Source organism: Hypanus sabinus, chromosome 5 (assembly GCF_030144855.1).
Source record: "Hypanus sabinus isolate sHypSab1 chromosome 5, sHypSab1.hap1, whole genome shotgun sequence".
NCBI classification, from domain to species: domain Eukaryota; kingdom Metazoa; phylum Chordata; class Chondrichthyes; order Myliobatiformes; family Dasyatidae; genus Hypanus; species Hypanus sabinus.
This window is the reverse complement of record NC_082710.1, coordinates 72,799,691-72,825,996: the sequence shown is the minus strand read 5'-3', so window position 1 is coordinate 72,825,996 and position 26,306 is coordinate 72,799,691. Positions and strand designations below refer to the sequence as shown.

Here is a 26,306-nt window from a genome sequence, read left to right as displayed (position 1 = left end):
GGCTGAAGGAATTCCTCCTTGTCTCTATTCTGAAGGGATATCCTATTCTGAGTCTACACCTTCTGGTCCTTGACTCCCCCACTATAGGAAACATCCTTTCCACATCCACTCTTTCAACATTCAATAGATTTCCTTGAGATTCCCTCATTCTTCTCAACTCCAGTGCGTACTGGCCCAGATCCATCAAACAGTCCTTGTATGTTAACCCTTTCATTTCTGGATCATTTTTGTGAACTTGTTCTCGACCCTCTTCAATGCAGCAGATTCTTTCTTAAGCAAGAGGCCCAGAATTCCCAGTGCAGTCTGACCAGTGCCTTAAAAAGACATGGCATTACTAGAATTATATATTCTAGTCCACTCAAAATTAATACTGCATTGTATTTGCCTTCCTTACTACCAATTCACTCTGCAAATTAATCTTTAGGGAATTCTGCACAAGGACCCCTAAGTCCCTCTGAGTTTCCAGAATATTTTCCCTGTTTAGAAAGGAGTCTATGTTTTTAATCCTTCTACCAAGGTGCATGACCATTCACTTCCTTGCACTGTATTCCATCTGCCACTTCTTTGCCCATTCTCCTAATCTGTCTAAGAATTTCTGTAGACTTCCTGTTTCCTCAACATTACCTGCCACTCCACCTATCTTCATATCATCCACATACTTGGCAAAAAGTCATCAATTCCTTCATCCAAATCATTAGCATTTAACATGAAAAGAAGTAGTCCACATACGGACCCCTGCTAAACACCACTAGTCACCAGCAGCCGACTAGAAAAGATCCTCTTTATTCTGACTCTTTGTCTCCTGCCAGTTGGCTAATCTTCTGTTCATGTTAGTATCTTTCCTGCAATGCCACGGGCTCTTATCTTGTTTAGCATCATCATGTGCAGCACCTTGTCAAAGGCCTTTTGAATACCCAAGTAAGCAAAATCTACTGACCCTCCTTTGTCTATCCTCCTTGTTATTTCCTGAAAGAATTCCAACACATTTGTCAGGCAAACTTTGCTGCCTTTGGCCTATTTTATTATATTCCTCGAAGTACCCCAAAACCTCAATCATAATAATGGACACTAACATCTCCCCAGCCACTGAAGTCAGGCTAACCAGCCTACAGTTTCCTCTGTTTTGCCTCTCTCACTTCTTGAAGAGTGGAGTGACATTTGCAATTTTCCATCCCCCGGAACCATTTCAGAATCTGGAGATACTTGAAAGGTCATTATTAATGCCTCCACAATCTCTTCAGCCTCCTCTTTCAGAATCTTGGGGTGTAGCTCATTTGGTCCAGATGACTTGTCTATCTTACAGCTTCCCATGAACCTTCTCCTTAGTAATATTAACTACGCTCATTTCTGCCCCATGATTGTCTGGCATACTGCTGATATCTTCCACAGTGAAAACTGGCGGAAAATTTATCTGCCATTTCTTTGTTCCCCATTACTACCTCTCCAGCATCATTTTACAGCAGACCGATATTCACCTTTCACCTTTCTTACACTCCATATATCTAAAAATACTGTTGACATCCTCTTATGTTATTGGCTAGCTTAACGTCATATTTCATCTTTTCTCTCCTTGTTGCTTTTTAAATTGCCTTCCATTTTAATAGCTTTCCATTCTCTAGCTTCTGATTAACTTTTGCTCTATTATATGCCCTAACTTTTGCTTTTATGCTGTCTTTGACTTCCCTTGTCAGCTGCAGTTGCCTCAACCTCCCTTTAGAATACTTCTTTGCAATTGTATCTATCCTGCACCTTCCGAATTACCCACAGAAACTGCATTCATCCTTCTGCAGTCATCCCTGCTTTTGTTCCCTACCAATCAACTTTATCCAGCTCCACTCTCATGCCTCTGTTGTTCCCTTCACCTCAACGTAATACTGATACATTTGATTTTATCTCTGAAAAGCCATCTCATGAGCATTGTACAAATTCCTTCTCTTGGGATCCAGCACCAACCTGATTTTCTCAATCGACCTGCCTGTTGAAATTCCCCATGACTATGCTAACATCTCCCTTTTTGCATGCCCTTTACATTCCCTAAGACTAGGCTCACTACTATTCTACTCTGGTTTTCTCCACTTCCTCTAAATTCTGCCACTGATACCATCAGTCATGTTTTTCTACAAATAGGGACTACACTGTGTACAAATAGTACTACACTGCATCTGCTCATAAGGTGTCTGCTGGCCTTGTTGTAGATGCTACACAGTCTTCTCCCTAATGGAAGTAGGACAAGCAGTCCATTGGCAGGGTGGGAGCATTCATGAAGTTATTGGCCCTTTTCCAGTACCTTTCAGTATATACTGTATGTCCTGATAAGCTTGTATTGGTGATGCATTTGGCAGTTCTGATCACCCACTGTAGAAACTTCATGTCTGTCGCAGTGCAGTGTTGCAGCTTAGGTATAGGAGCAGAATTAGTCCATTAGGCCCATCAAGTATGCCTCACCATTTCATCATGGCTGATACAATTTTCCTCGAGAATCCAGTCAAAAATTCTATCAACCTCTGCCTTAACTGTACTTAAAGACTTGGCCTCCATCATGTCCTTGCAGCAACAAATTCCACAGATTCGCCATTCCCTGGCTAAAGAAATGCCTCCTCATTTCCATTCATAAAGGATTCCCCTGTATTCTGAGGCCGTAGAATCACCCCCCAGAGGAAACTCCCTCTCCACATCCACTCTATCAAGGCCTTTCAATATTGGATAGGTTTCAATTAAGTAACCCATCATTTGTCTAAATTCTATTGTATACAGACCCAGAGACATCAAATGCTCTTCATGTAACAAGCCATTCAACCCTAGAATCATTTTTGTGAACCTCCTTTGAACCCTTTCCAGTGTCAGCACATCCTCCCTAAGATAAGGGGCCCAAAACTGTCCACAATATTCCAAGCAAGGCATCACTGGTGCTTTACAAAGGCACAGTATAACATCCTTGCTTTTATATTCCAGTCCTCTTGAAATAAATGCTAATATCACATTTGCCTTCCTCACCACTGATTAAACCTGGAAATTAACCTTTGGGGAATCCTGCACAAGGACTCCCAAGTGCCTTTGCACCTCAGATGTTTGAACTTTCTCTCCATTTAGAAAATAGTCAACCTTTTCATTTCTTCTTCCAAAGTGTGTGCATAACCATACACTTTCTGACACTGTATTCCATCTGCCATTCCTCTGCCCATCCTCCTAAGCTGCTGAAGTCATTCTTTAGCCACTGTACTGCCTCAAAACCACCTACCCCACCTATCTTTGTATCATTCACAAACTTTGCAACAAACCCTCAATTCCATCATTCAAGTCATTGACATATAACATAAAAAGAATCAGTCCCAACACAGGCCCCTGTGGAATGCCACTGTTCACCAACAGCCAACCAGAAAAGGATCCCTTTATTCCCAGTCTTTGCCTCTGGCAAATCAGCCTCTACTTTATCCATTCCAGAATGCTAGAATTTTTCCTGTAATACTATGGCTCTTAACTTGTTAAGCAGCCTCATGTATGGCACCTTGTCAAAGCTCTGAAAATCCAAGTACACAACATCAAATGGGTCTTCTTTGTCTATCCAGCTTGTTATTTCTTCAAAGAATTCCAACAGATTTGACAGGCAAGGCTTTCCCTTGAGAAAACCATGCTGATTGTGACCTATTTTAACATGTGCCTCCAAATACTGCAAAACCACATCCTTAAAAATCGACTGCAACATCTTTCCAACCACTGAAGTCAGACTAGCAGGCCTATAATTTCCTTTCTTCTGCCACTCTCACTTCTTGAAGAGTGGAGTGACATTTCAAATTTTCCAGATTTCCGGAACCATTCCATAACTTAGTGATTCTTGGAAGGTCATTGCGTTGCTCTTTACTGTGCATATGTGGAATGATCTGAGTTTGGATGTGTATAGCTGGTCTAATTGTAGGGTACTGCCAGTCTCTGAATGGTGGCCATGTTGTCATTGAACACTTGAAATGCCAAAGCACTCTGTCCTTTCTCTCTCTCCCTCTCTCTTTCTCTCCTCACTTGAAACCTCACTAAAACTTGCCAAGATGTTACATGTTTTGTGCATGCATCCTAATTCTTATTTATATAGTTCAGCTTTAATATTTAATGGTTTTCCTATAAGCTGCCAGAGGATGCTTTTGTGACATTAGAACCCCTTAAATTTTTCATGTTACTGCATGTAAGAAAGGATGTAAAATACATGTTCCACTTTGTGGGAAAATCTAATTACATTTGTGGATTGCCTTTTACCCTAACTACTTAAACAAAGATAAAGGCAATGGAAATGGAGAAGAGAGAAGCTATTTGTGACTTTGTGTCAAAGAACAATACAGCGTACTGGCCCTTCACACTGCCCACCCAACTCGTCCCAATTCCCTGTTCAGCCCATACCCATCGAAGCCCCACCCATTCCAGTGCTTGTTAAATGATACGAACACAATGCTGGAGGAACTCAGCAGGTCAGGCAGCATCCATGAGAAAAGACTAGCCAATGTTTTGGGCCGAGACCCTTCATCTCGGCCCGAAACGTTGGCTACTCTTTTCTCACAGATGCTGCCTGACTGCTGAGTTCTTCCAGCGTTGTGTTCGTATTCTTTGATCCACAGCATCTGCAGTTGTATTTTTGTGGCTTGTTAAATTATACTATTGCACCTGCCTTAACCACTTCCTCTGGCAGTTCATTCCATATACGCCTCCTTCTACATGAAGAGTTGTCCCTTGAGTCTCTTTTAAAATCTTTTCCCCCCTCACATTACACCTATCCCCTCTCCCTTACTCCCTCTCACTCTCCTACCCTGGGGATAAGACTGTTGCCATCCACCATACCTATGCCTTCAATAAGTGTAAACATTTTTGTAAGGTCTTCTCTCATTCACCTATATTCCAAGGAATAAAGACCTGGGCTAGACAACCACTCCCTTTAATGCAGGCCAGGCCTTCTAATCCTGTTAACATCCTTGTAAACAGAGTGTGATCACTGGAGTTGAGTATGATGTTCTCCACAGGGGTTGTCTATTGGAGGGTGGCTGTGGAGGCCAATCCAGGATCCACATATTCTTGTGCAGTGTGGGTCAAACCTCTCAACCATGCCCACTTGCTAATCCAGATATTAGGATGGATCCCCTTAATGGAGAATGCATTTGCGTGACTTTGTTTAATGCAGGGAGGCTGAATCACGGCCAGCCACCACACAGTCCTAGGCAGATCAGGGTCAGGGTCCAGTGGCATGGAATGCAAGATGACTGGGGACCCTTCACAGCTGCCGCCTTCCTCTGCCTTCACTGTCATCGTGGTGTGTTATCATTTCCCATCAGCTCCCCCACTGAGGTCTTGGCTGGATCATTCTTTGTCTGCTACCTCTCCCTTGGGCGGTCCCTACCAAGGGCTAAATTCCAGATAGAAATTCTCTTCTGCGATCTGAAGAACTCACAAGGCTGTCCACCACAGTGAAACAGGACAGCACTGCACAGGCCCTATGGTACACAATGTCACGCCGACCTACTGTATATAACCTACTCCTCAGTTAATTTATCCCTTCCCTCCAACAAAAGCCCATGATCCTCCATTTTTCTTTTCTGCCTTCCAGTTTAGCTACAATATGGTGACCAAAACTGCAGACAGTGCTCCAAGAGCAACCTCACCAAATGTCCAACTGCGACATAATTCCCTACTCCTGACGAAGGGTCTCGGCCCGAAACGTCGACAGCACTTCTCCCTATAGATGCTGCCTGGCCTGCTGTGTTCCACCAGCATTTTGTGTGTGTCCCTGCTCCTATATTCAGTGCCTGGACTTGCCTTCAGATAATAAGATTCAAATTCAGCTTTAAATTTAGGATTGCTCTACAATTGACACTGTACAGTGAATGAATCGCAGAGTAATAAAAATGCTTCATTTGATTAAAATCTTGGTTAAATCCTATCTGGAGTATTGTTTGATCATCACAAATCAAGAAGGACATGTTAACCAAGATCTAGCTAAGCTGGAGCTTCATCAAAATAAAACTGAAGCTTTATGTATGATTTAATAAACTTGACTTTTATTCTAAAGGCTTGGAGATATTGAGACTTCTGAAATTCTACATGAACTAAATGAGGTTAGTTTAAAAAAATGTTCTGGCAAGAGAAATAGAATTGGGTATTCTCAAGTCAATTGAAACAGGTTTTTTACTTGATTACTGGTAGAAATCTAGAACTCCATTTTACATTAGAAGAAGTAGAATCCTTGTGGGTAGAATTAAGAACCTCAAGGGTATCAAGACCCTGATGGGAGTTATGTACAGGCCTCCGAACAGTAGCCAGGATGTGGACTACAAGTTACAGTGGGACATAGAGTAAGCATGTCAAAAAGGCAATGTTATGTTAGTCATGGGGGATTTCAAAATGCAGGTAGATTGGAAAATCAAGTCAGTGCTAGCCAATAATATCAGAAAGGTTGCCCGAAGTTTCTTCAGATATCTAAAGTGTAAAGAGAGGCAAGAGTACATATTGGACCACTACAAAATGACACTGGAAGATAGTAATGGGGGACAAGAATATGGCAGATGAACTGAGTAAGGACTTTGCATGATTCTTCACTGTGGAAGGCACTAGCAGTATGCTGGAAGTTCGAGAGAGTCAGAGGGCAGAAGCAAGTGCAGTGGCTGTTACTAGGGAGATCATGCTTGAGAAACTGAGCAGTCTGAAGGTAGGCAAATCACCTGGAGTACACCCCAGAATTCTAAAAGAAGTAGCTGAAGAGATTGTGGAGGCATCAGTAATGATCTTTAAAGAATCAATGGATTCTGGCATAGTTCCAGAAGACTGAAAAATTTCAAACCAGTTAGCCTGGCCTCAGTGGTTGGGAAGATGTTGGAGTCGATTGTTAAGGATGTGATTTCAGGGTACTTGGAGGCACATGACAGAATAGTCCAAAGTCAGCATGGTTTCCTTGAGGGTAAATCTTGCTTTATAAACCTGTTGGAAGTCTTTGAAGAAGTAAGAGGTAGGATAGAGAAGGAGAATCGGTGGATGTTGTGTAAGTGGAATTTCAGAAGGCATTTGACATGGTGCTTAACAAGATAAGGACCCAGGGTGTTATAGGAAAGATACTAGCATGGATAGAGCATTGGTTGATTGGCAGGAAGCAAAGTGTGGAATAAAGGAGTCCTTTTTGAATTGGCTTCGAGAGGCTAGAGGTGTTCCATATGTGTCTGTATTGGGTCCACTTCTTCTTATGTTTCACATCTACAATTCGGATGATGAAATTATTGGCTTTGTGGCCAACATATAGGTGGAGGGTCAGGCGGTGTTGAGAATGTAGAGAGGCTACAGAAGGACTTAGACAGGTTAGGAGAATAGGCAAAGACATGGCAGATGGAATACAGTGTTGGGAAGTAAATGGTCATGCATTTTGGTAGAAGCAATAGCACAGAGACTACTTTCTAAACTGAGAGAGAATGCAAAAATCCAAGATGTAAATAGATTTAGGAGTCCATGTGCAGGATTCTCTAAAGGTTAATTTCAGTTTGAGTCTGTGGTGAGGAAGACAAATACAACATTAGCATTCATTTCAAATGGGCTAGAATATAAAAGCAAGGATATAAAGCTCTAGTGAGGCCTCACGGTGTATTATGAGCAGTTTTGGGTCCGTTATTTAAGAAACGTGCTGATGTTAGAGAGGGTTTAGAGGAGGTTCACAAGAATGTATGCAGGAGTGAAAGGGTTATCATATGAGCAGCGATTGAAGGCTATGGGCCTGTACTCACTAGAAGAATCAGGGGGATCTCATTGAAATCTATTGAATGTTGAAAGGCCGAGACAGAGTGGATGTGAAGCAGACATTTCCTTTCATAGGGGAGTCTAGGACCAGAGGGCTATTTAGAACAGAGAGGAGGAGGAATTCTTTTGACCAGAGGGTGGTTAAACTGTGGAATTTGTAGTCGGGGTGAGAAAGGTTATGGGGAGAAGACCAGAAATTGGGTTTGAGAGGGAAATGAATCATCTATGATGAAGTGGTGTAGCAAGCACAATGGGCCAAATGGCCTAATTCTGTTCCTTTGTCTTATGGTCTTAATTAGATTAATTAAAGCTTTTAAGATCAAGAATTTATTAGGTAAAGGAAGCACAGAGTGAAAACAGATTAAAGGATTCTATGGTGAGCTCGTCTGTGATCTAATTGGTTGATGGGAACAGTGAAAGAGCTTATTGGTCTTTTTTTTCTCCAGTTTTGATGAAGGGTCTCAGCCTGAAATGCGACTATACACTTTTCCATAGATGCTGCCTGGACTGCTGTTCCTCCAGCATTTAGTGTGTGGTGCTAAATGGTCCATTGCAATTCCTCTGTTTTAATGCTGCAGTGTGCTGCTATGTTGATTAAAGGTTTGCCTCTACAGAAAGTGGGATGTGACAAAGAAATCGGTTCAAACAAAGTGGATGACAAGTGTGGAGTATGTGGTGGGGACAACTCACACTGCAGAACAGTGAAAGGAACATTCACCCGAACACCAAAAAAACTAGGTAGGAGTATTCTGATTTGCATTGAACTTCCTCGTTGAAATATGACAAGATCACTGTGGCAGAATTTTCATGGGCATTTTCTGAACAGTCACCGACTGGGATTACCCAGTAGTATTACTGATTATAACCCACTGTGATCTATGCCAAATATAAATATGGAACTTCCATAACGATTATGTATAAGGGAGAATCCTGGCAGAAACAGATTAAGGGCTTTCCACCCATCTTCTGGGAAAGCAAGAAATTCTCAGGGAGTTATAATCTTTGAAGACATACGCCAAAGAAAGATGACAAGGATATTCTGATCTGCACCGAGAAGGATGATATAAATGTGCCTAACAGGGTGGCTCACTGCTGCTCAGAGGTAACAACAGTGGAACATTTTGGGCATACATTCATTATGCATTTGTGTAATTAAAGCAACCTTATGTTTGTTAAAATCACCCTTAGTGCACAGAGAATGAAAGGATTCCTTACAATTGGGTAGTGTTAATAGAAATTTTAGCTTCTTCCTTGGATAATGCTGTGGGTATTTAAGATCCCTGCCTACATAGGAGTACCCATTTGCCCTCTGGGTGATTGTACAGAGGGAACATGGCTTTTCCTGACTTCAATTGACTTTACAGAGCGAAGTTGACCACATAAATTGTTTACACATTTCATTGTAGCTTTAGTGTGTGCCTTTATTCAGTTAATAGTTGCCTTAAAGGCTCTCTCAGCATTAATAACCTTTTATTAAATCTTCCAATTTACTATGGGATAAGTAAGAATTTTCCTGAAATGACAGAAATAACAGACAAAATCACAAGGCAGGAGCAAACATTACTGACATGTGTTGTGAAATTTATGACTCTAGTACCATACAAGACATAAAAATTACTGCATGCTACAAAAGAAGTGAGTAGTACAGAAGATGAACAGTGAGTTGTGTTTGTGGGTTCACGGACCATTCAGAAACCCGTTGGTGGAGCAGAAGAAATTGTTCCTGAAACTTTTCCCCTTCACGACCACTCTCCTCCGTCTGGCAGAATTTGTGCTCACTCTCAATAATTTCTCCTTTGGTTCCTCCCGTTTCCTTCAAACAAAAAGGTGTAGCCATGGGCACTTGCATGGATCTCAGTATGCCTATCTTCTTGTCAGCTATATGGAACAGCCTACATTCCAAGATTACACTGGCATTGGTTCCAACTCTTCCTAAACTATATCGATGACTGCATTGATGCTGACTTCGTCAACTTCATCAACTTTACCTCCAACTTCCACCCTACCCTCAAATTTACCTGGTCCATTTCCGACACCTCTTCCCCTTTCTTGATCTCTCTGTCTCTGGAGACAGTTTATGTACTGATATCTTGGACTATACCTCTCCTACCCTGTCTCTTGTAAAGATGCCATCCCTTTCCCTCAGTTCCTCCATCTCTGCAGCATCTACTCTCAAGATGCGGCTTTTCATTCCAGAATGAATGAGATGTTCTCTCTCTTCAAAGAAAGGGGCTTTCTTCCTCCACCATCAACACTACCCACACCAGCATCTCTTCCATTTCACTCATGTCTGCCCTCACCCCATCCCCCCCACCAGGCTCAGGGCTCCTCATCCTCACCCACCACCCCACCAGCACATAATTCTCCACAACCCCTGCCATCTCCAATGGGATCCCACCACCCACACACCTCCTGCAGGGATCACTGCTTTCTCTGATCTCCCTCCTAGTACTTACCCTTGCAAGTGGAAGGTGCTACACCTGCCCCTACATCCTTCCCTCACTGCTATTCATCACCCCAAACAGTCCTTCCAGGTGAAGCAACGCTTCACCTTTGAGATTGTTGTGATTATCTACTGTATCCAGTACTCCCAGTGTGGCCTCCTGTAAATCAGCGAGACCGGACATAGATTGCGAAACCGCTTCACTGAGCACCTAAGCTCCATCTGCCAGAAAAGGCAGCATCTCCCAGTGGCCACCCGTTTTAAATTCTACTTCCCATTCCCATTCCAACAATCAGTCCAATTCTACTGCCACGATGAGGCCACACTCAGGTTGGAGAAGTAACACCTTATATTCTGTCTGGGTATTGTCCAGCCTAATGGCATGAACGTCAGTTTCTAAAGCGTATGTTAATTGCCCCCCCCCCCTTCACTATTCCCATTCCCATTTTCTCTCCTTACCTGTTCATCCGTTCCTCTGGTGCTCCTTCCCCTTCCCTTCCTGCCATGGAGTTCTGTCCTCTCTTATCAGATTCCCCCTTCTTTATTGCACCAGTAAATTTCCCAGTTCTTTACTTCAACCGCCCCCCCCAACCTGGTTTCACTTACCATGTAACACATCTCACTTCTTCCTCCCCTCCCCCACCTTACTCTGACTTCCCATCTTCTTTTCCAGCCCTAATAATGGGTCTTGGCCCGAAACATCGACTATTTGCTTTTTTCCATAGATGCTGCCTGCCCTGCTGAGTTAGAACCATAGAACACTACGGCACAGTACAGGCCCTTCAGCCTTCCATTTTGTGCCAACCCATATAATCCTTAAAAAAAGTACTAAACTCACACTACCTCATAACCCTCCATTTTTCTTTCATCCATGTGCCTGTCCCAGAGGTTCTTAAATACCCCTAATATTTTGGCCTCCACCACCATCCCTGGCAAGTCATTCCAGGCAGTCACAACACTCTGTGTAAAAAAACTTACCCCTGATGTCTCCCCGAAACTTCCCTCCCTTAATTTTGTACATATGCCCTCTGGTGTTTGCTATTGGTGCCCTGGGAAACAGGTACTGACTATCCACCCTATCTATGCCTCTCATAATCTTGCAGACCTCTATCAAATCCCCTCTCATTCTTCTATGCTCAAAAGAGAAAAGTCCCAGCTCTGCTAACCTGCTTCATATGACTTGTTCTCCAATCCAGGCAACATCCTGGTAAATCTCCTCTGCACCCTCTCCATAGCTTCCACATCCTTCCTATAATGAGGTGACCAGAATTGAACACAATACTCTAAGTGTGGTCTCACCAGAGATTTGTAGAATTGCAACATGACCTCTCTACTCTTGAGCTCAATCCCCCTGTTAATGAAGCCTAGCATCCCACAGGCCTTCTTAACTACCCTAACAACCTGTGCAGCAACCTTGAGGGACATATGGATTTGAACCCCAAGGTCCCTCTGTTCATCCACACTCTTAAGTAACTGACCATTAATCCTGTACTCAGTCTTCTGGTTTGTCCTTCCAAAATACATCACCTCACACTTGTCCGGATTGAACTCCATCTGCCATTTTTCTGCCCAACTCTGCAGCCTGTCTATATCCTCTTGTAACCTTCGACAACCTACAGTTCCATCCACCAATCTTTGTGTCATCCGCAAACTTACTCACCCATCCTTCCGCCTCTACATCCAGGTCATTTATAAAAATCACAAATCGCAGGGGTCCCAGGGCAGATCCTGCGGCACTCCACTAGTCACTGACCTCCAGGCAGAATACTTTCCTTCCACAACTACCCTCTGCTTTCTTCCTTTAAGCCAATTTTTTTTTCCAAACAGCCAAAGTTCCACTTATCCCATGCCTCATGACTTTCTGGATGAGTCTCTCATGAGGGACCTTATCAAATGCTTTGCTAAAGTCCATGTAGACCACAACCACTCCCTACCCTCATCAATTTCTTTTGTTACCTCTTCAAAAAACTCAATCAGGCTCATGAGACACGATCTTCCCTTCACAAAGCCATTTTGACTATCCATGAGTAGACTGTACTTCTCCAAATGCTCATAGATCCTATCCTTAAGAGTCCTTTCCAGTAATTTGCATACCACTGACGTAAGACTCACTGGTCTATAGTTCCCCGGTTTCTCCCTATTACCTTTTTTAAACAAGGGAACTATATTTGCTATTCTCCAGTCCTTCGGCACTTCCCCTGCAGCCAAAGAGGATTCAAAGATCATAGCTAATGCTCCTGCGATCTCTTCTCTCAATGCCCACAACAACCTGGGTGTATCATATCCGGCCCTGGGGATTTAGCAATTTTAATGTTTTTAAGAAGATCCAGCACTTCTTCCTTAATCTCCACATTGTCCAGCACACAGGCCCGCTCTACTTCGACCTCATCCTGATCAAGGTCCTTTTCACTTGTGAACACTGAAGCAAAGTATTCATTTAGGACCTCCCCAACCTCCTCCGCCTCCAGGCACGTGTTGCCCCCTTTATCCTTTAGCAGTCCCACCTTCGTTCTCGTCATCCTCCTATTCTTCACATAAGCATCGAACGCCTTGGTGTTCTCCTTAATCCTACATGCCAAGGCCTTCTCATGCCCCCTTCGAGCTCTCCTAAGTCCTTTCTTTAGCTCCTTCCTTCCTACCCTATATTTCTCATAAGCCCCTCCTACTTCCCACTTCTTATATCTAGCATATGCTTCCTTTTTCCTCTTGATGAGTTGCCTCACATGTTCCGTCAGCCATGGTTCCCTTTTCCTACCATTTTTCCCTTGCCTCAGTGGGACAAACCTATCCTGAACCCAGCTCAAGTGGTCTCTAAACTTCTCCCACATTACTTCTGTGCTTTCCCCTTTGAACATCTGTTTCCAATTTACTCTCACTAGTTCCTGCCTCATCCCTTCAAAGTTAGCCCTTCCCCAGTTAAGCACTTTACCATTTCATCTGATTTTATCCCTTTCTATAGCTATGCTGAAGCTAAGGGAGTTGTGGTCACTCTCACCAAAATGCTCCCCCACCAGAAGATCTGTCACCTGACCAGGTTCATTACCCAGAACTAGATCCAGTATAGCCTCTCCTCTCATCGGCCGGTCCACATACTGTGTCAGGAATCCTTCTTGAACACACCTGACAAATTCAGCCCCATCTATCCCCCTTACACTCAGGAGGTGCCAGTCAATATGAGGGATGTTGAAATCACCCGTAACTACTACCCTGTATTTCCTGCACCATTCTAAAATCTGCCTGCTTATCTGCTCCTCGGTGTCCCGGGGGCTATTTGGAGGCCTATAGACTACTCCCAGCACAGTGATTGATCCCTTCCTATTTCTGACTTCCACCCAGACTGACTCCGTGGACACTCCTTCTGCAGCGTCCTCCCTTTCTATAGCTGTGATACTATCCCTGACCAGCAATGCCACTCCCCCCCCCCTTTCTACCTCCCAACCTATTCCTTTTGAAACACCTGAACCCCAGGACCTGCATCATCCAATCCTGCCCTTCATCCAAACATGTTTCAGTAATGGCCACAACTTCATCCTCCTTGTTCCTAATACTCCTAGCATTGAAGTAGACACATTTCAACCCCTTTAACTGGCTACAGTTATGTTCTGTCCCTTGCCTGTCCTTCCTCATCAACTCAGAACTTTTAGCATCATGCCCTTGTCCTACCTTAATCCCTGCACTCACATTCTGATTCCCACCCCCCTGCCAAACTAGTTTAAACCCTCCCCAACAGCTCTATCAAACCTGCCCGCCAGGATATTGGTCCCCCTGGGTTTCAAGTGCAACCAGTCCTTTTTGTACAGGTCACACCCGCCCCAAAAGAAGTCCTAATGATCCAGAAATCTGAATCCCTGCCCCCTGCTCCAGTCCCTCTGCCACGCATTTATCTTCCACCTCATTCTCTTCCTATTCTCACTGTCTTTGAGGTCCTGCTTTTCAACTTCCTTCCTAACTCCCTGTAGTCTTCTTTCAGGACCTCTTCCCTTTTCCTACCTATGTCATTGGTACCGGTATGTACCACGACCTCTGGCTGTTCTCCCTCCACCGCAGGATATCTTGGATGCGATCAGAAACATCCCGGACCCTGGCACCCGGGAGGCAAACTACCATCCAAGTTTCTTTCCTGCATCCACAGAATCGCCTGTCTGAACCCCTGACTATAGAGTCCCCTTTCACTACTGCCTTCCTCTGCCTTTCCCTACCCTTCTGAGCCACAGGGTCAGACTCTGTGCCAGAGGCACAGCCACTGTTGCTTCCCCTAGGTAGGTTGTGCCCCCTAACAGTACTCAAACAGGAGTAATTGTCAAGGGGTACAGCCACAGGGGTACTCTCTAGTACCTGACTCTTCCCCTTCCCTCTCCTGACTGTGACCCATTTCTCTGTCCCCCATGGCCCTGGAGTGACCACCTGCCTGTAACTCCTCTCTATCACCTCCTCACTCTCCCTGACCAGACGAAGGTCATCGAGCTGCAGCTCCAGTTCCCTAACTCGGTCCCTTAGGAGTGCATCTCGATGCACCGGGTGCAGATGTGGCCATCTGGGATGCCGGGAGACTCCAGGACCTCCCACATCTGACACTGACCACAGAAAACTGGCCTCACACATATACAACAACTGCCTCACCTCGTCCCGTTACCGCCGAAGCCCGTGGAGCCAAAGCCCTTTCACTCTGCTGCCTCTCACTCCGCTGCCCGCTGGATATGGCTGCCTTCTTTTTAAACTGTTCACATTCAACTGGCTGACGTCACGTGCCTGTGCAGTCTGGCCTCTCTCTTCCCCCGAGAACTCAAAATATCTTCCCACTGGAAATCCTTAGGTGCTCTCCCGCTGCCTCCTTGTTCCAATTCGAGTTCTTCCTGCATTCGATTCCGAGTTCTTCCTGCATTTTGTGTGTGTTGCTTGGATTTCAGCATCTGTAGATTTTCTCTTGTTTGTTGTTTCTAAAACATTGAGTGTATGCTTTCAGGCTTCTGTACTGCCTCGTCTGCTCGAAATAACCTGAAGCGAGCATGTCTCAGTTAATGATGGATACCATTTCTTGAAGATGTCCTTGATGGCAGGAAAACTTGTGGATGTGATGGAACTGGCAGTGTCTTCAACACTTTACATTCTTTTGTGATCCTCTGCTTTGGTGGTTTCACATCACATTATGTTGCAACCAGTCAGAATACACCCCAGTGTACATCTGAAGAAATTTGCAAGAGTCTTTAGTGACACACCGAATCTCTTCAAACCCCTAGTGAAGTAAAACCACGAGTGTTCCTTATCGATTATTGCATCAATTTATTGGCCTCTGAGATGTTGATGCCTGGGAAGTTGAAGTTGTTAACCTTTCCACCATTGACTCCTCAATGAGGTCTGCAGTGTGTTCTCCCAGTTTCCCTCTCTTTAAGGCCACAATTAGTTGCTTGCTTTTTCTGTCACTAAATATGAGGTAATTGTTGTGAAACCATACAAAGAGCCAGTCTATCTCACCCCTCTACTGCTCCTCATCACCATCTATGATTCTGCCAACAACAGTGGTGTCATCAATGAATTAATAGATGGTGTTTGAGCAGTGGCCAGCCACGCAGTCATGAGTGTAGAGAGAGTAAAGCAGTGGGGTAAGCACATATCCCTGAGGAGTTAATTGTCAGTGAGTAGATGTTCTCACCAATCTGCACTGACTGTGATCTTCCATTAATGAAGCTGAAGATTCAGTTACACGGGATTGAATAAAGGCCCAGGTTCTGAAACTTGTTGATTAGTGAGGGGATGATGGTTGAACACTGAGCTGTAATTGATAATCAGCAGCATGGGAAATGGAGATTAACAAAACTACGTGTGATGTTGTCATCTTATCTAATTGATTAAAGTGCACTCCTTGCATGTTTTTTTATCAGTATACTGACCTTTTATGGATGTAAGTGAGTAAGGAAACACTGGATGCATTGTACTCTGACCAATTAGTTTAGTGCAATAGGAATCTTGTCATGGCAATGCTGTCAGGACAGATTTTAAGGGATTAGGATATTCTTTCAGAAGAGATGAGTTAGAGCAGGCTGCTCATATATTCATAAAGTGGCCAACTCACCCAGACTATGCTACAAAAGCTATATGCTACTACTTGATATTGACAGATTATGGGTTCCCAGCGACTTGCAAGTGAATTCCGATGAACATTTCTCAATGTGATGTTGATGGATACGTCTAGGAAATGAAGCTGCCAGGATTTCAGTTGGCTCCCATCATTATTCACTGAATGCTCTGAGCCTCTATACGCACAGGACTTGTGCTACCCCTCCTCTCCCATATTCTCCTTTGTCCTCTAACCTGGAGTGCTTAGAATGCATGTTTGTGTGTGTGAGAGAGAGGGGTGTGAGGGAAAGAAAATGCTTGTATTATTACCTAAATTCTGGTATTCTTGTATCTCCATACCTGTGAACCAAGAGCTCTGTCAGGACTATACAGGGCAACGTGTCAAAAAAATGTTAGGATAGTCATGGGAGATTTCAACATGCAGATTGATTGGGAAAATTAGGTTGGTAAATGGATCTCAAGAGATTGAGTTTATTGAATGCCTATGGCATTGTCGTTGAGCCCACCCGGGGATCAGCTGTGCTGGATTGAGTGTTTTGTGATGAACCGGAGGCAATTAGGGAGCTTAAGGTAAAAAGAAACCTAAACAGCCAGTGATCACAATATGATTGAGTTCAACTTGAAATTTGAGAGGGAGAAAGTAAAGTCTGATGTGGCAGTATTTCAGTGGAGTAAGGGAAATTACAGTGGCATGAGAGAGGAGTTGGTCAAAGCCAATTTGAAGGAGATGCTGGCAGAGCAACAATGGTGAAAGTTTCTGGGAAAATGAGGAAGGTGCAGTATAGATGTATTCCTAAAATGAAGAAATACTCAAATGACAAAATAGTATAACCGTGACTGACAAGAGAAGTCAAACCTAAAGTAAAAGCAAAAATTAGCAGGAAGATAGAGGATTGGTGAGCTTTGGAAAACCTACACAGAGCAACTAAAAGAATCATTAGGAGGGAAAAAATGAAATGTGAAAGTAACCTAGCAAGCAATATCAAAGTGGATAGTAAAAACTTCTTCGAATATGTAAAAAATAAAAGAGCCAAGAGTGGATATAGGACCGCTAGAAAATGAGACCAGAGAAATAATAACGGGGCAAGGAGATGGAACATGAACTAAATGAGTATTTTGCATCAGTCTTCTCTGTGGAAGACATTAGTAGTGTGCCAGATATTGAAGGGTGTGGGGGAAGAGAAGAGAGTGCAGTTACTATTACAATGGAAATGTTGCTCAAAAAAACTGAAACCTAAGGGTACATAAGTCACCCGGACCAGATGAACTGCACCCCAGGGTACTGAAAGTGGTAGCATTAGAGATTGTGGAGATATTAGCAATGATCTTTCAAAAATCGTTAGACTCTGACATGGTTCCAGAGGACTGGAAAATTGGAAAGAAGGAGGAAGGCAGCAGAAAGGAAATTATAGACCAGTTAGCCTGACCTCAGTGGTTGGAGTCAATTGTTAAGGATGAGGTTATGGAGTACTTGGTGACACAGGACAAGATAGCACAAAGCATGGTTTCCTTGAAGGAAAAACTTGCCTGATGAACTTGTTGGAATTCTTTGAGGAGATTTCAAGTAAGATAGAAAATGGGGATGCAGTAGATTTTGTATATTTGGACCTTCAGAAGGTCTTTGACAAGGTGCCACACATGAGGCTGCTTACCAAGTTAGGATCCTATGCTATTACAGGAAAGTTACTGGCGTGGTTAGAGCATTGGCTGATTGGTTGCAGGCAGTGAGTGGGATTAAAGGATCCTTTTTTGTTTGACTGCCAGTGACAAGCTGTGTTCCACAGAGGTCAGTGTTGGGGGCCGCTTCTTTTCATACTGTATATAAGTGATTTAGAAGACAGAATAGATGGTTCTGTTAAGATTGCAGATGATACGAAGACTGGTGGTGGGGCAGGTAGTGTTGAGGAAACAAGTAGGATGCTGAAGGACTTGGACTGATTAGGAGAATGGGCAAGAAAGTGGAAAATGAAGTACAATGTTGGAAAATACACAGTCTTGCACTTTGGTAGTGGAATTAAATGTGCAGACTATTTTCTAAACAGGGAGAAAATCCAAAAATCTAGGATGCAAAGGGACTTGGGCATCCATGTGGATAACATCCTGAAGTTTAACTTTCATGTTGAGCCGATGGTGAGGAAGGCAAATACAATGCTAGCATTCATCTCGAGCTATAGAATACAAGAGCAAGGATGTGATGCTGAGGCTTTAGAAAGCACTGGTGAGGTCTCACCTTGAGTATTGTGAACAGTTTTGGGCCCCTCATCTTAGAAAAGATGTGCTGCCATTGGAGAGGGTCCAGAGGAGAATCACAAGGATGATTCTAGGAATGAATCGGTTATCATATGAGGAATGTTTGATGGCTCTGTGTCTATACTTGCTGGAATTCAAAAGGATGAGGGGTGATCTCATTGAAACCTTTCGAATGTAGAGTAGATATGAAAGGGATGTTTTCCATGGTGGAGGAGTCTAGGACAAGAGGGCGTGGCCACAAGTTAGAGGGGTGTCTATTTAAAACAGAGATGCGAAGAGAATTCTTTAGCCGGGGGTGGTGAATTTGTAGAATTTGTTACCACAGGCAGCTGTGGAGGCCAGGTCATTGGTTGTATTTAAGTCAGAGCTTGATAGGTTCTTGATTGGACATGGCATCAAATGTTACAGGGAGAAGGCCAGGGTGTGGGGCTGAAGAGGGGAGAAAAGAATCAGCCACAATTGAATGAATGGCAAAGCAGACTCGATGGGCCAAATGGCCTAATTCTGCTGCTGTGTCTTATGGTGTTATACAGTATGTATAACAAACAGCTGACATGAATTACCACACCGGTATCTTCCACCTCTCATTTGGAGTGCAGGCACCCTTTCCTAAATTCCAAGGGACTGTTTACAAAGACCTAAATGCAGTCCGGAGTAGAACTATTCACTACAGCAGTGTATTCTGAGCCACAACCATACATCTTGAGATCTGACAAGTGATAGATTTAGTGCTTATGAAGTATACTTGCCTGGAGTGCAACAGCTGAGTTTCATTCTAAGCTCCTGATTTGTCATACGTGCTGAGGTCCCAATGTGCTGCAGCACACAGAATGGAAAGCACTGCCATTAGCACTCATTTAGAATCATTCAGTGCTGAAGGAGGCCATTCATTTCGTGTCTGTTTCAGGCTCAGCTAACTTCTGTCAAGTAATGGATATCGGCATATCGGTTGCATTTCCCTGTGCCAAAGCAGCAAAGTGACCCCTCTGTTCTGTGCATTGAAAGCTTCTCAATCTCCAGCAGAATGCTACTTGCAGATTGCAGCAGAAGCTAGAAAGGTTCCAACTCACAGAGTTAGAGAGCAAGACCTCCAACTGAAGTAAAGACGAGTAAACCTTTGTGTCAGCTTTATACTGGCTTCTGTTCAAAGTCTTCCATTCATGAGTATAAACCTTTTTCACTGTGGAATGATGCTGGTGATGTGGATTGTTGTAAACTACGCCATTGCCAGCATACCATGCAAAACCCCTGTGATCTGATATTACTTGCGTAGAGAGGAAATAAAAGCGTTTCTTAGTGTCTTCAGCTAATTTGAAGTTGTATGTTGTCTATGTAATAAATTTCAATAGTAAATTGATGGAGGCGATTACCCATGATATTTCTTTTGATTAGTAGAACTGGCTTGAGAGGCTGCATGGTATCTTCCTGTTCTTATTTCTTAGGTTAGGTCTTCTCATGTTATCATCTTTTTTCCATGTGGATAATTAGGAAGCCCAGAAAACATGACTACTGTGATATGTTCATCATACTTTATCAGTAGTCTGAAGTGCAATGCATATTGCCATAAGAGCAGAATTCAAATGAAAAAGAGTCAAAAATAAAACGAGGCAAGATTATCTGTAAGTGAAGCACGTCCTATCCGGAAGTTCACTTTGAGTAGTTTGGTGATGCCCTATCTTCTCCCTGGACATGTGGAACAACAGTCTTGCAACATTTGGAGTTTGCGTCAAGGCACAGACTGATACAGTCCACCCCTAAACATTAAGAACATATCCTCTGGTTGCTAATTGCTATTGTACTGAAAATGCTATGGAACATAAATTAGAGGAAACATTATATATTATGATGCAGAAAGAGAAATTAATCAATATTCAGGAATGACTGTCTTGACCATGAATTGTGGTGACTCAGTAGCAGCTAATCACTCCCTAAACTCTTTCAACAGGTAAAAAATTAAACAAGAGATACAAAAACAAGCTTGGAACCTTGGGAAAACATATTTGCAAGTATCCAGTCTGGCCTGAGCTGGACGTCTCTTACACTTTTGATTTCTGCTTTTTTTCATTGGCAATAACCTATCTTATTCTAGTAGCTGTTTCTCATTTGGAAACATATGTCATTAACTCTACCTCAATTGTGGCAGAGTTACTTCTTTTACATAATGATCACAAATGTGGTCTATGAAAACAAGACAATCACCTGAAAAACTGACAAAACCATTTTGTTCAAGGGCGAACCAGAGGAGCATTCATTTTACCCAAGGGGGCTAGAAACCTTGATATCTCTGAATCAAGGCACTCGGGGGATTTTTTTGGTAAGTAATGATAGTGATCAAAGGGTGGAGCATCAGAATATTGCTTTTGCAAACGTGTTCATCATTCAGTTCATCCACTGGCTCAGTAATTCCTTTGTACAAGTTTATCACATGAGAAGATGGACTTGTGACAAACACATACATTATTTTTTTCTCTAAGGCAGAGAGAAAAAAATTTGGCTTGGTTGTATGTGTCACATATCTAGTTTGTTATTTGAAGTGGATATGGAAATTGTGCATTAGCTTAACGTTACCTTCTTCAGATCAAAATTCCATGGAATGCCATATTAACCACCACTGTGTTGTTCTTTCTTTTTGCTTCTATAATTGATGATGACACATGCAAAGGCTACTTAAAGATATTTGATATCCCAGCTGGTTCTAGACATGTGTTCATCCAAGAAGATGAGGTATCTCCTCACATTCTTGGTAAGTACTAACCTGCCACAGCTTGATAAAGTTTACCCATTGAAGCAACAGATGACAATTTGAAGGACTAATCCAAACAAGTTAGACCATAAGACCGTAAGATATAGGAGTAGAATTTGGCCCATCGAACCTGCTCCACCATTATATCAGATCCAGTTTTCCTCTCAGCCGCAATCTCTTGTCTTCTCCCCGTATTCCTTTGTGTCCTGACCAGTCAAGAATCTATCAACCTCCCCTATAAATAGACCCAATGACGGCCTCCATAGCTGCCTGTGGCAAGGAATTCCACAGATTCGTACTCTCTGGCTAAAGAAATTCCTCCTCATCTCCATTCTAAAAGGATGCCACTCTATTCTGAGGTTGTGTCCTCTGGTCTTAGACTCTCCCATCATAGGAACCATCCTCTCCACATCCTCTCTGTCAAGGCCTTTCACCATTCGACAGGTTGTAATGAGGTCAACCCTCATTCTTCTGAATTCTAGTGAATATAGGTCCAGAGTCATCAAACACTGTCAATATGACAAGCCATTCAATCCTGGAATCATTTTTGTGAACCTCCTTTGAACCCTCTCCAGTGTAAACATATCCTTTCTAAGAAAAGGGGCCTAAAGCTGTTCACAATTCTCCAAATGAGGCCTCACCGGTGCTTTATAAAGTGACAACATTACATCTGTCTTTTTGTATTCTATCCTCTTGAAATGAATGCTAACACCACATTTGCCTTCCTCGCCACAGAGTCGGCCTGCAAATTACCTTTAGTGAATCTTGCACAAGTCCATTTGCACCTCAGTTTTTTATATTGTCTCTCCAGTTAGATAGGAGTCAACACTTCCATTTTTTCTGCCCAAGTGCATGACCATACACTTCCCAACACCATATTCCATCTGCCATGTCCTTGCCTATTCTCCTAATCTAAGTCCTTCTGTCGCCTCTCTACTTCCTCAAAACTAACTGCCCCTTCACCTATCTTCATATTGTCATATAATATTGTCATATTATTGACATATAATCCCAGGTCTTTGGGGACAGCCAACCAGAAAAGGCTCCCTTTATTCCCATTTTCTGCCTCCTGCCAATCAGCCACTGCTTTATCCATGCTGGAATTTTTCCTGTAATACTATGGGCTGATGCATTTTTATAATATTAGCTCTCATAATACCATTAATTAACTAGCATTTGTTCAAAGTGCAATGTTTCTTCTGCTCATCTCCGTAAGACTACTTGTACAAAATTGCCTCACTGATGTGACTTTCTCTTTGCATGGAACAATATCAGCAATACAGGCGCCAGTTAACACTTCAGCAGTGTGTGTAGAATTTAAATTACACCACTTTTGGAGGGGGATCTTAAAAAAATGTACTTTATAGGCATGTGTCCCATCTTCTCCCCAACCCTTAACTGCCCGCTTTGTGCAGTAATTAATAAAGACATGTCGGGCACACATTCGCACACTCACGCACACACAAACACAGACACTTGTGTCCTATGAATTTTCATTGCCATATCAGACTTTATGGGCAAACCCTATTGTCAGGGGTCTGCTTCAGATCCATTTTTATAATATTAAATCTCATAATATCATTAATTATAAGACAGAAATTCATCTTCAGCTCCATAAACAGAAATTATGTTGCAATAGGTGTACAAGAAATGCACCGTACTTCAGAAATACTGTATGATTTCACTCATCTCATAAGCACCAAACATAAAGCTCTTTCTATGATGGTGATGAGCATTTGGGAACTTAGAGAAAATTGTAGTCTATATTATTTAAAATTTGAAGGATTAAATATATGTAAATGGCATCTCTGATTAGATTGTTAAAGTGCAAGGGCATAATTCAAGAAATAACATTTTGCTATTATAAAAAATGTTCTGAAATGAAACCTTACTTAACTTTCATTGTTCACCTGTTTTTGTTCCATGGGTTCCTAGTTGGTATATGACTGCAATGGTTCTATTCTACCCATCCATGAATCAGATGAAAACATGCATGGGTGGATAAGTAAGTTTACTGATAGCACAGTGATCGCTGACAGTGTGGATAGTGTATAAGGTTGCCCAAAAGTACAGAGGGATGTAGATCAGTTGCAATTATGGGTGAAGAAGTAGCAGATGGAGTTTAGTCCAGGCAGGTGTAAAGTATTACACTTTGGGAGATCAAATGTAAATGGAAAATACACAGTTAATGACAGGACCCATAACAATGTTAATGTACAGAGGGAGTTTGGGTCCAAGTCCATAACACCTTGAAAGTGGCTACACAATTCTATCGCATGGTGAGGAAAGAATGTAGTATGCTTGCCTTTATTAGTCAAGACACCCAGTTCAAAAATCATAAAGTTACAGTGTGTTGCAGCAGGAGAAAACTCTGGTTCGGCCACATCTGAAGTATTGCATTCAGTTGTAGTCTTCTGATTATGGGATAGATATGTAGGCTATTGAGAGATTGACAAAGAGACTCTCCAGAATGCTGCCTGGATAAGGAGAGATTAGAGAAACTAGGGCTGTTTTCTCTACATTGGCAGAGACTGAGAGAGACTTAGTAGCATTTTATAAAATGATGAGAGGCATAGATGGAGTAGGCAATTTTCCCAGGGTCTAAATATCTAATAATGGAGGGTATGAATTTAAGTTGAGCTGGGTAAAGTTCAAAGGAGGTGTGTAGAGCAACAAGTTTTTTTTTAAATACAGACAGTGGATGGTGTCTGCAGGAAATAGAAGGTTAGCCTGCATCTGTGTGAAGAGAAACAGGCAATGATTTTGGTCAGAAATTCTTAGCCAGGTCCTGATGCAGGCTCATGATTTGCAAAGTTTACATTTCCTTGCCACCCCACCCCCACCCCCATCCATTCCACTGAGCTCCTCTGGTGATTTGATTTTTGCCATTTATTGTAGTAATTTATAGGTTTTAATATAGCTAACTGGATTGAACAACTTACTGAAAGTATTGCTAATTGTTTTATCACAAGTATTGGAAATAGCAGTAAGTTGCTAACTTCATCGACCCAGAAAACCCAGTGAAATCCAAACAGCTTGGCTCAGCAATGTTCTTTCTAGTGGAAATCTCTGGCTTATTGACCTATTTCATTGACTCTTTTTGTTGTTCCTTGTTGGACACTTACATCTCCTGTTTTGACCAGCTGTAAGAAAGATTGCATTTCAAATTAATTTATAGGTTATAATACCATTTTGATAAATTGTAACTTGCTAAAGAACTTTTGGTTAATCCAGTAATTGAATGGAACAGCAAGTAGTTGTGAAATAAGCAAATAAAATGTCTGGACACCACAATGACAACAACTTAACCTGGAAACAGTTATTTTACCAAATAATCTATTTCTACACTCAGTAATGCCATACAAAACCATTTAGATTAATTGTACCAGTAGTTATTTATAAATGGAAACATGGAGGATGCAATTGTGTGCATCAGGTCTAGCAGGCAGCAATAAAAGCAAGAGCCGATGGCTAGGCCCACTGCATTGGCATTGATAGTAAATGATTAAAAACATTGGATATGTTATGCTCATGTGATGTAGAAGTGTGCCATTTTCACATCTCAGCTGGAAACTGCCTGTACTCAGTGACAGGTAACCTGAACTATGGTCTCCAGCTGTGGAACGGGGTACTAAACCAGAGCTTTCCAACTATGTAGAAAGAAAGTACCTCTAAATCATACTGCTTGGATATTACTGCATTTTGTCGTAAGATTTTGGAGGTTGTTTGGAATCACAGATAGACTCAGCTACAAAAATGATTGCTGACATTGACAAAACTCACTAATGCAAGAACTAAATTACCAAGCAAGCCCATCCTTGTCAACCAGTTCCTCAGTTTAGATTTGATAAATTCACTAGAAGTATGAAGCAATCAGAAAGTTGAAAAGTGAAAGAAGGTGAACACTGATCGATGTCTAGATAACCTTTCCTGAATCAATGTAAGAACATAGATGCCCAGGCCAAGAAATGGTTGCTCACATGCTAGTCATCCAACTTCTTCTACTAAACCATATCGTCCGAAGGCTTAACTTTCCTGGAGAGAATAGTTCTCCAATCTCGAAATTCTCCCGTTAAGGCTTGTTTATTGGGCAAACCAACTTTCTCAACACTAATCATCTATCCAATGCTTTTGTTCTATGGATAATGCTGGTACTTCACCATATCTCCTTTATTCCCTTAAAGCTTTCTTTGCAACATCTTTCCGTGACAGATTGTTCCTTGCTGAGTGATGTCTAATAGATATTCCTATTAAAATAAACAACTCAACCAACTTTTACATTTTAAGCTCTGAATATCTGTCCTTTGTTTCTCAACTTTAATATCTTATGTTGAAATGTTCCAAAATAATTAATTCACATAGCCATGCTGCATTTGTGTTCGAGAACTATTTTCCCGCACATACTTTAGTTTTTTATTTGTCCACCAGCTCTCAAGAACCAGGCTACAGGCCACTACATTCTAAATGGTAAAGGTGAAAAAGCCAAGATGAAAGTTTTTATTGAGCTTGGTATAGAATGGAGATACACCTTGGAGAACGATATGGAAACTCTCCGTACAGATGGCCCTTTGCACGATGCTGTTGTGGTCTTGGTGAGTATTTTCTCTTTTCATTCTTCTATCAATAATACAACAACATTGGGAATGTTATGACTTTGGATCTCAGAACATTTTCCAATGCTGATTCCAGATAACCAGGAATAAAATCTACAAGATAAAGGATAAAAGAACTGATTACTAGCTCCTTAGAGCAAGCTATGTATAAACAATGAGGTTTGTATACATTAAGGTGTATACTTCAGCAGCAGATGATCTAAGACAGATGTGGCTGATGTGAAGATAAAAGTTGGTGGAGAAAAAAATTTGTTTCTTAATGTTAATATTTTCTATCTTATTCAATTTATTTTCTCCTTAGACCAAATAAATTTCTCAGATTACATAATGACAATGGTAATGTGATTACAGCATGATATACAGTGCAATGCTGACCTTTAAATTACCTCTCAAGATCTTTTCATTCTGCACAGAATATCTCATCATTGTT

At 42.2% G+C, this 26,306-nt stretch overlaps 1 protein-coding gene across 5 annotated transcripts in view; it reads left to right on the top strand.

The window, feature by feature from the left end:
• Positions 1–26,306, top strand: part of LOC132394242 (A disintegrin and metalloproteinase with thrombospondin motifs 3-like) — a 518,265-nt gene that overhangs the window by 451,163 nt on the left and 40,796 nt on the right. For 3 of the 5 annotated variants that reach the window (XR_009512231.1, XM_059970122.1, XM_059970121.1), the window contains exons 15-18: positions 8,367–8,490; positions 20,751–20,834; positions 21,183–21,263; positions 25,692–25,855. Coding sequence is in view for 4 of the 5 variants with exons in the window: in XM_059970122.1 (XP_059826105.1) it covers positions 8,367–8,490; positions 20,751–20,834; positions 21,183–21,263; positions 25,692–25,855 (453 nt within the window). In the remaining variant the exon portion in view is untranslated. The remainder of the gene's footprint in view (positions 1–8,366; positions 8,491–20,750; positions 20,835–21,182; positions 21,264–25,691; positions 25,856–26,306) is intronic. The other 2 variants (XM_059970123.1, XM_059970124.1) reach the window with 2 other exon arrangements.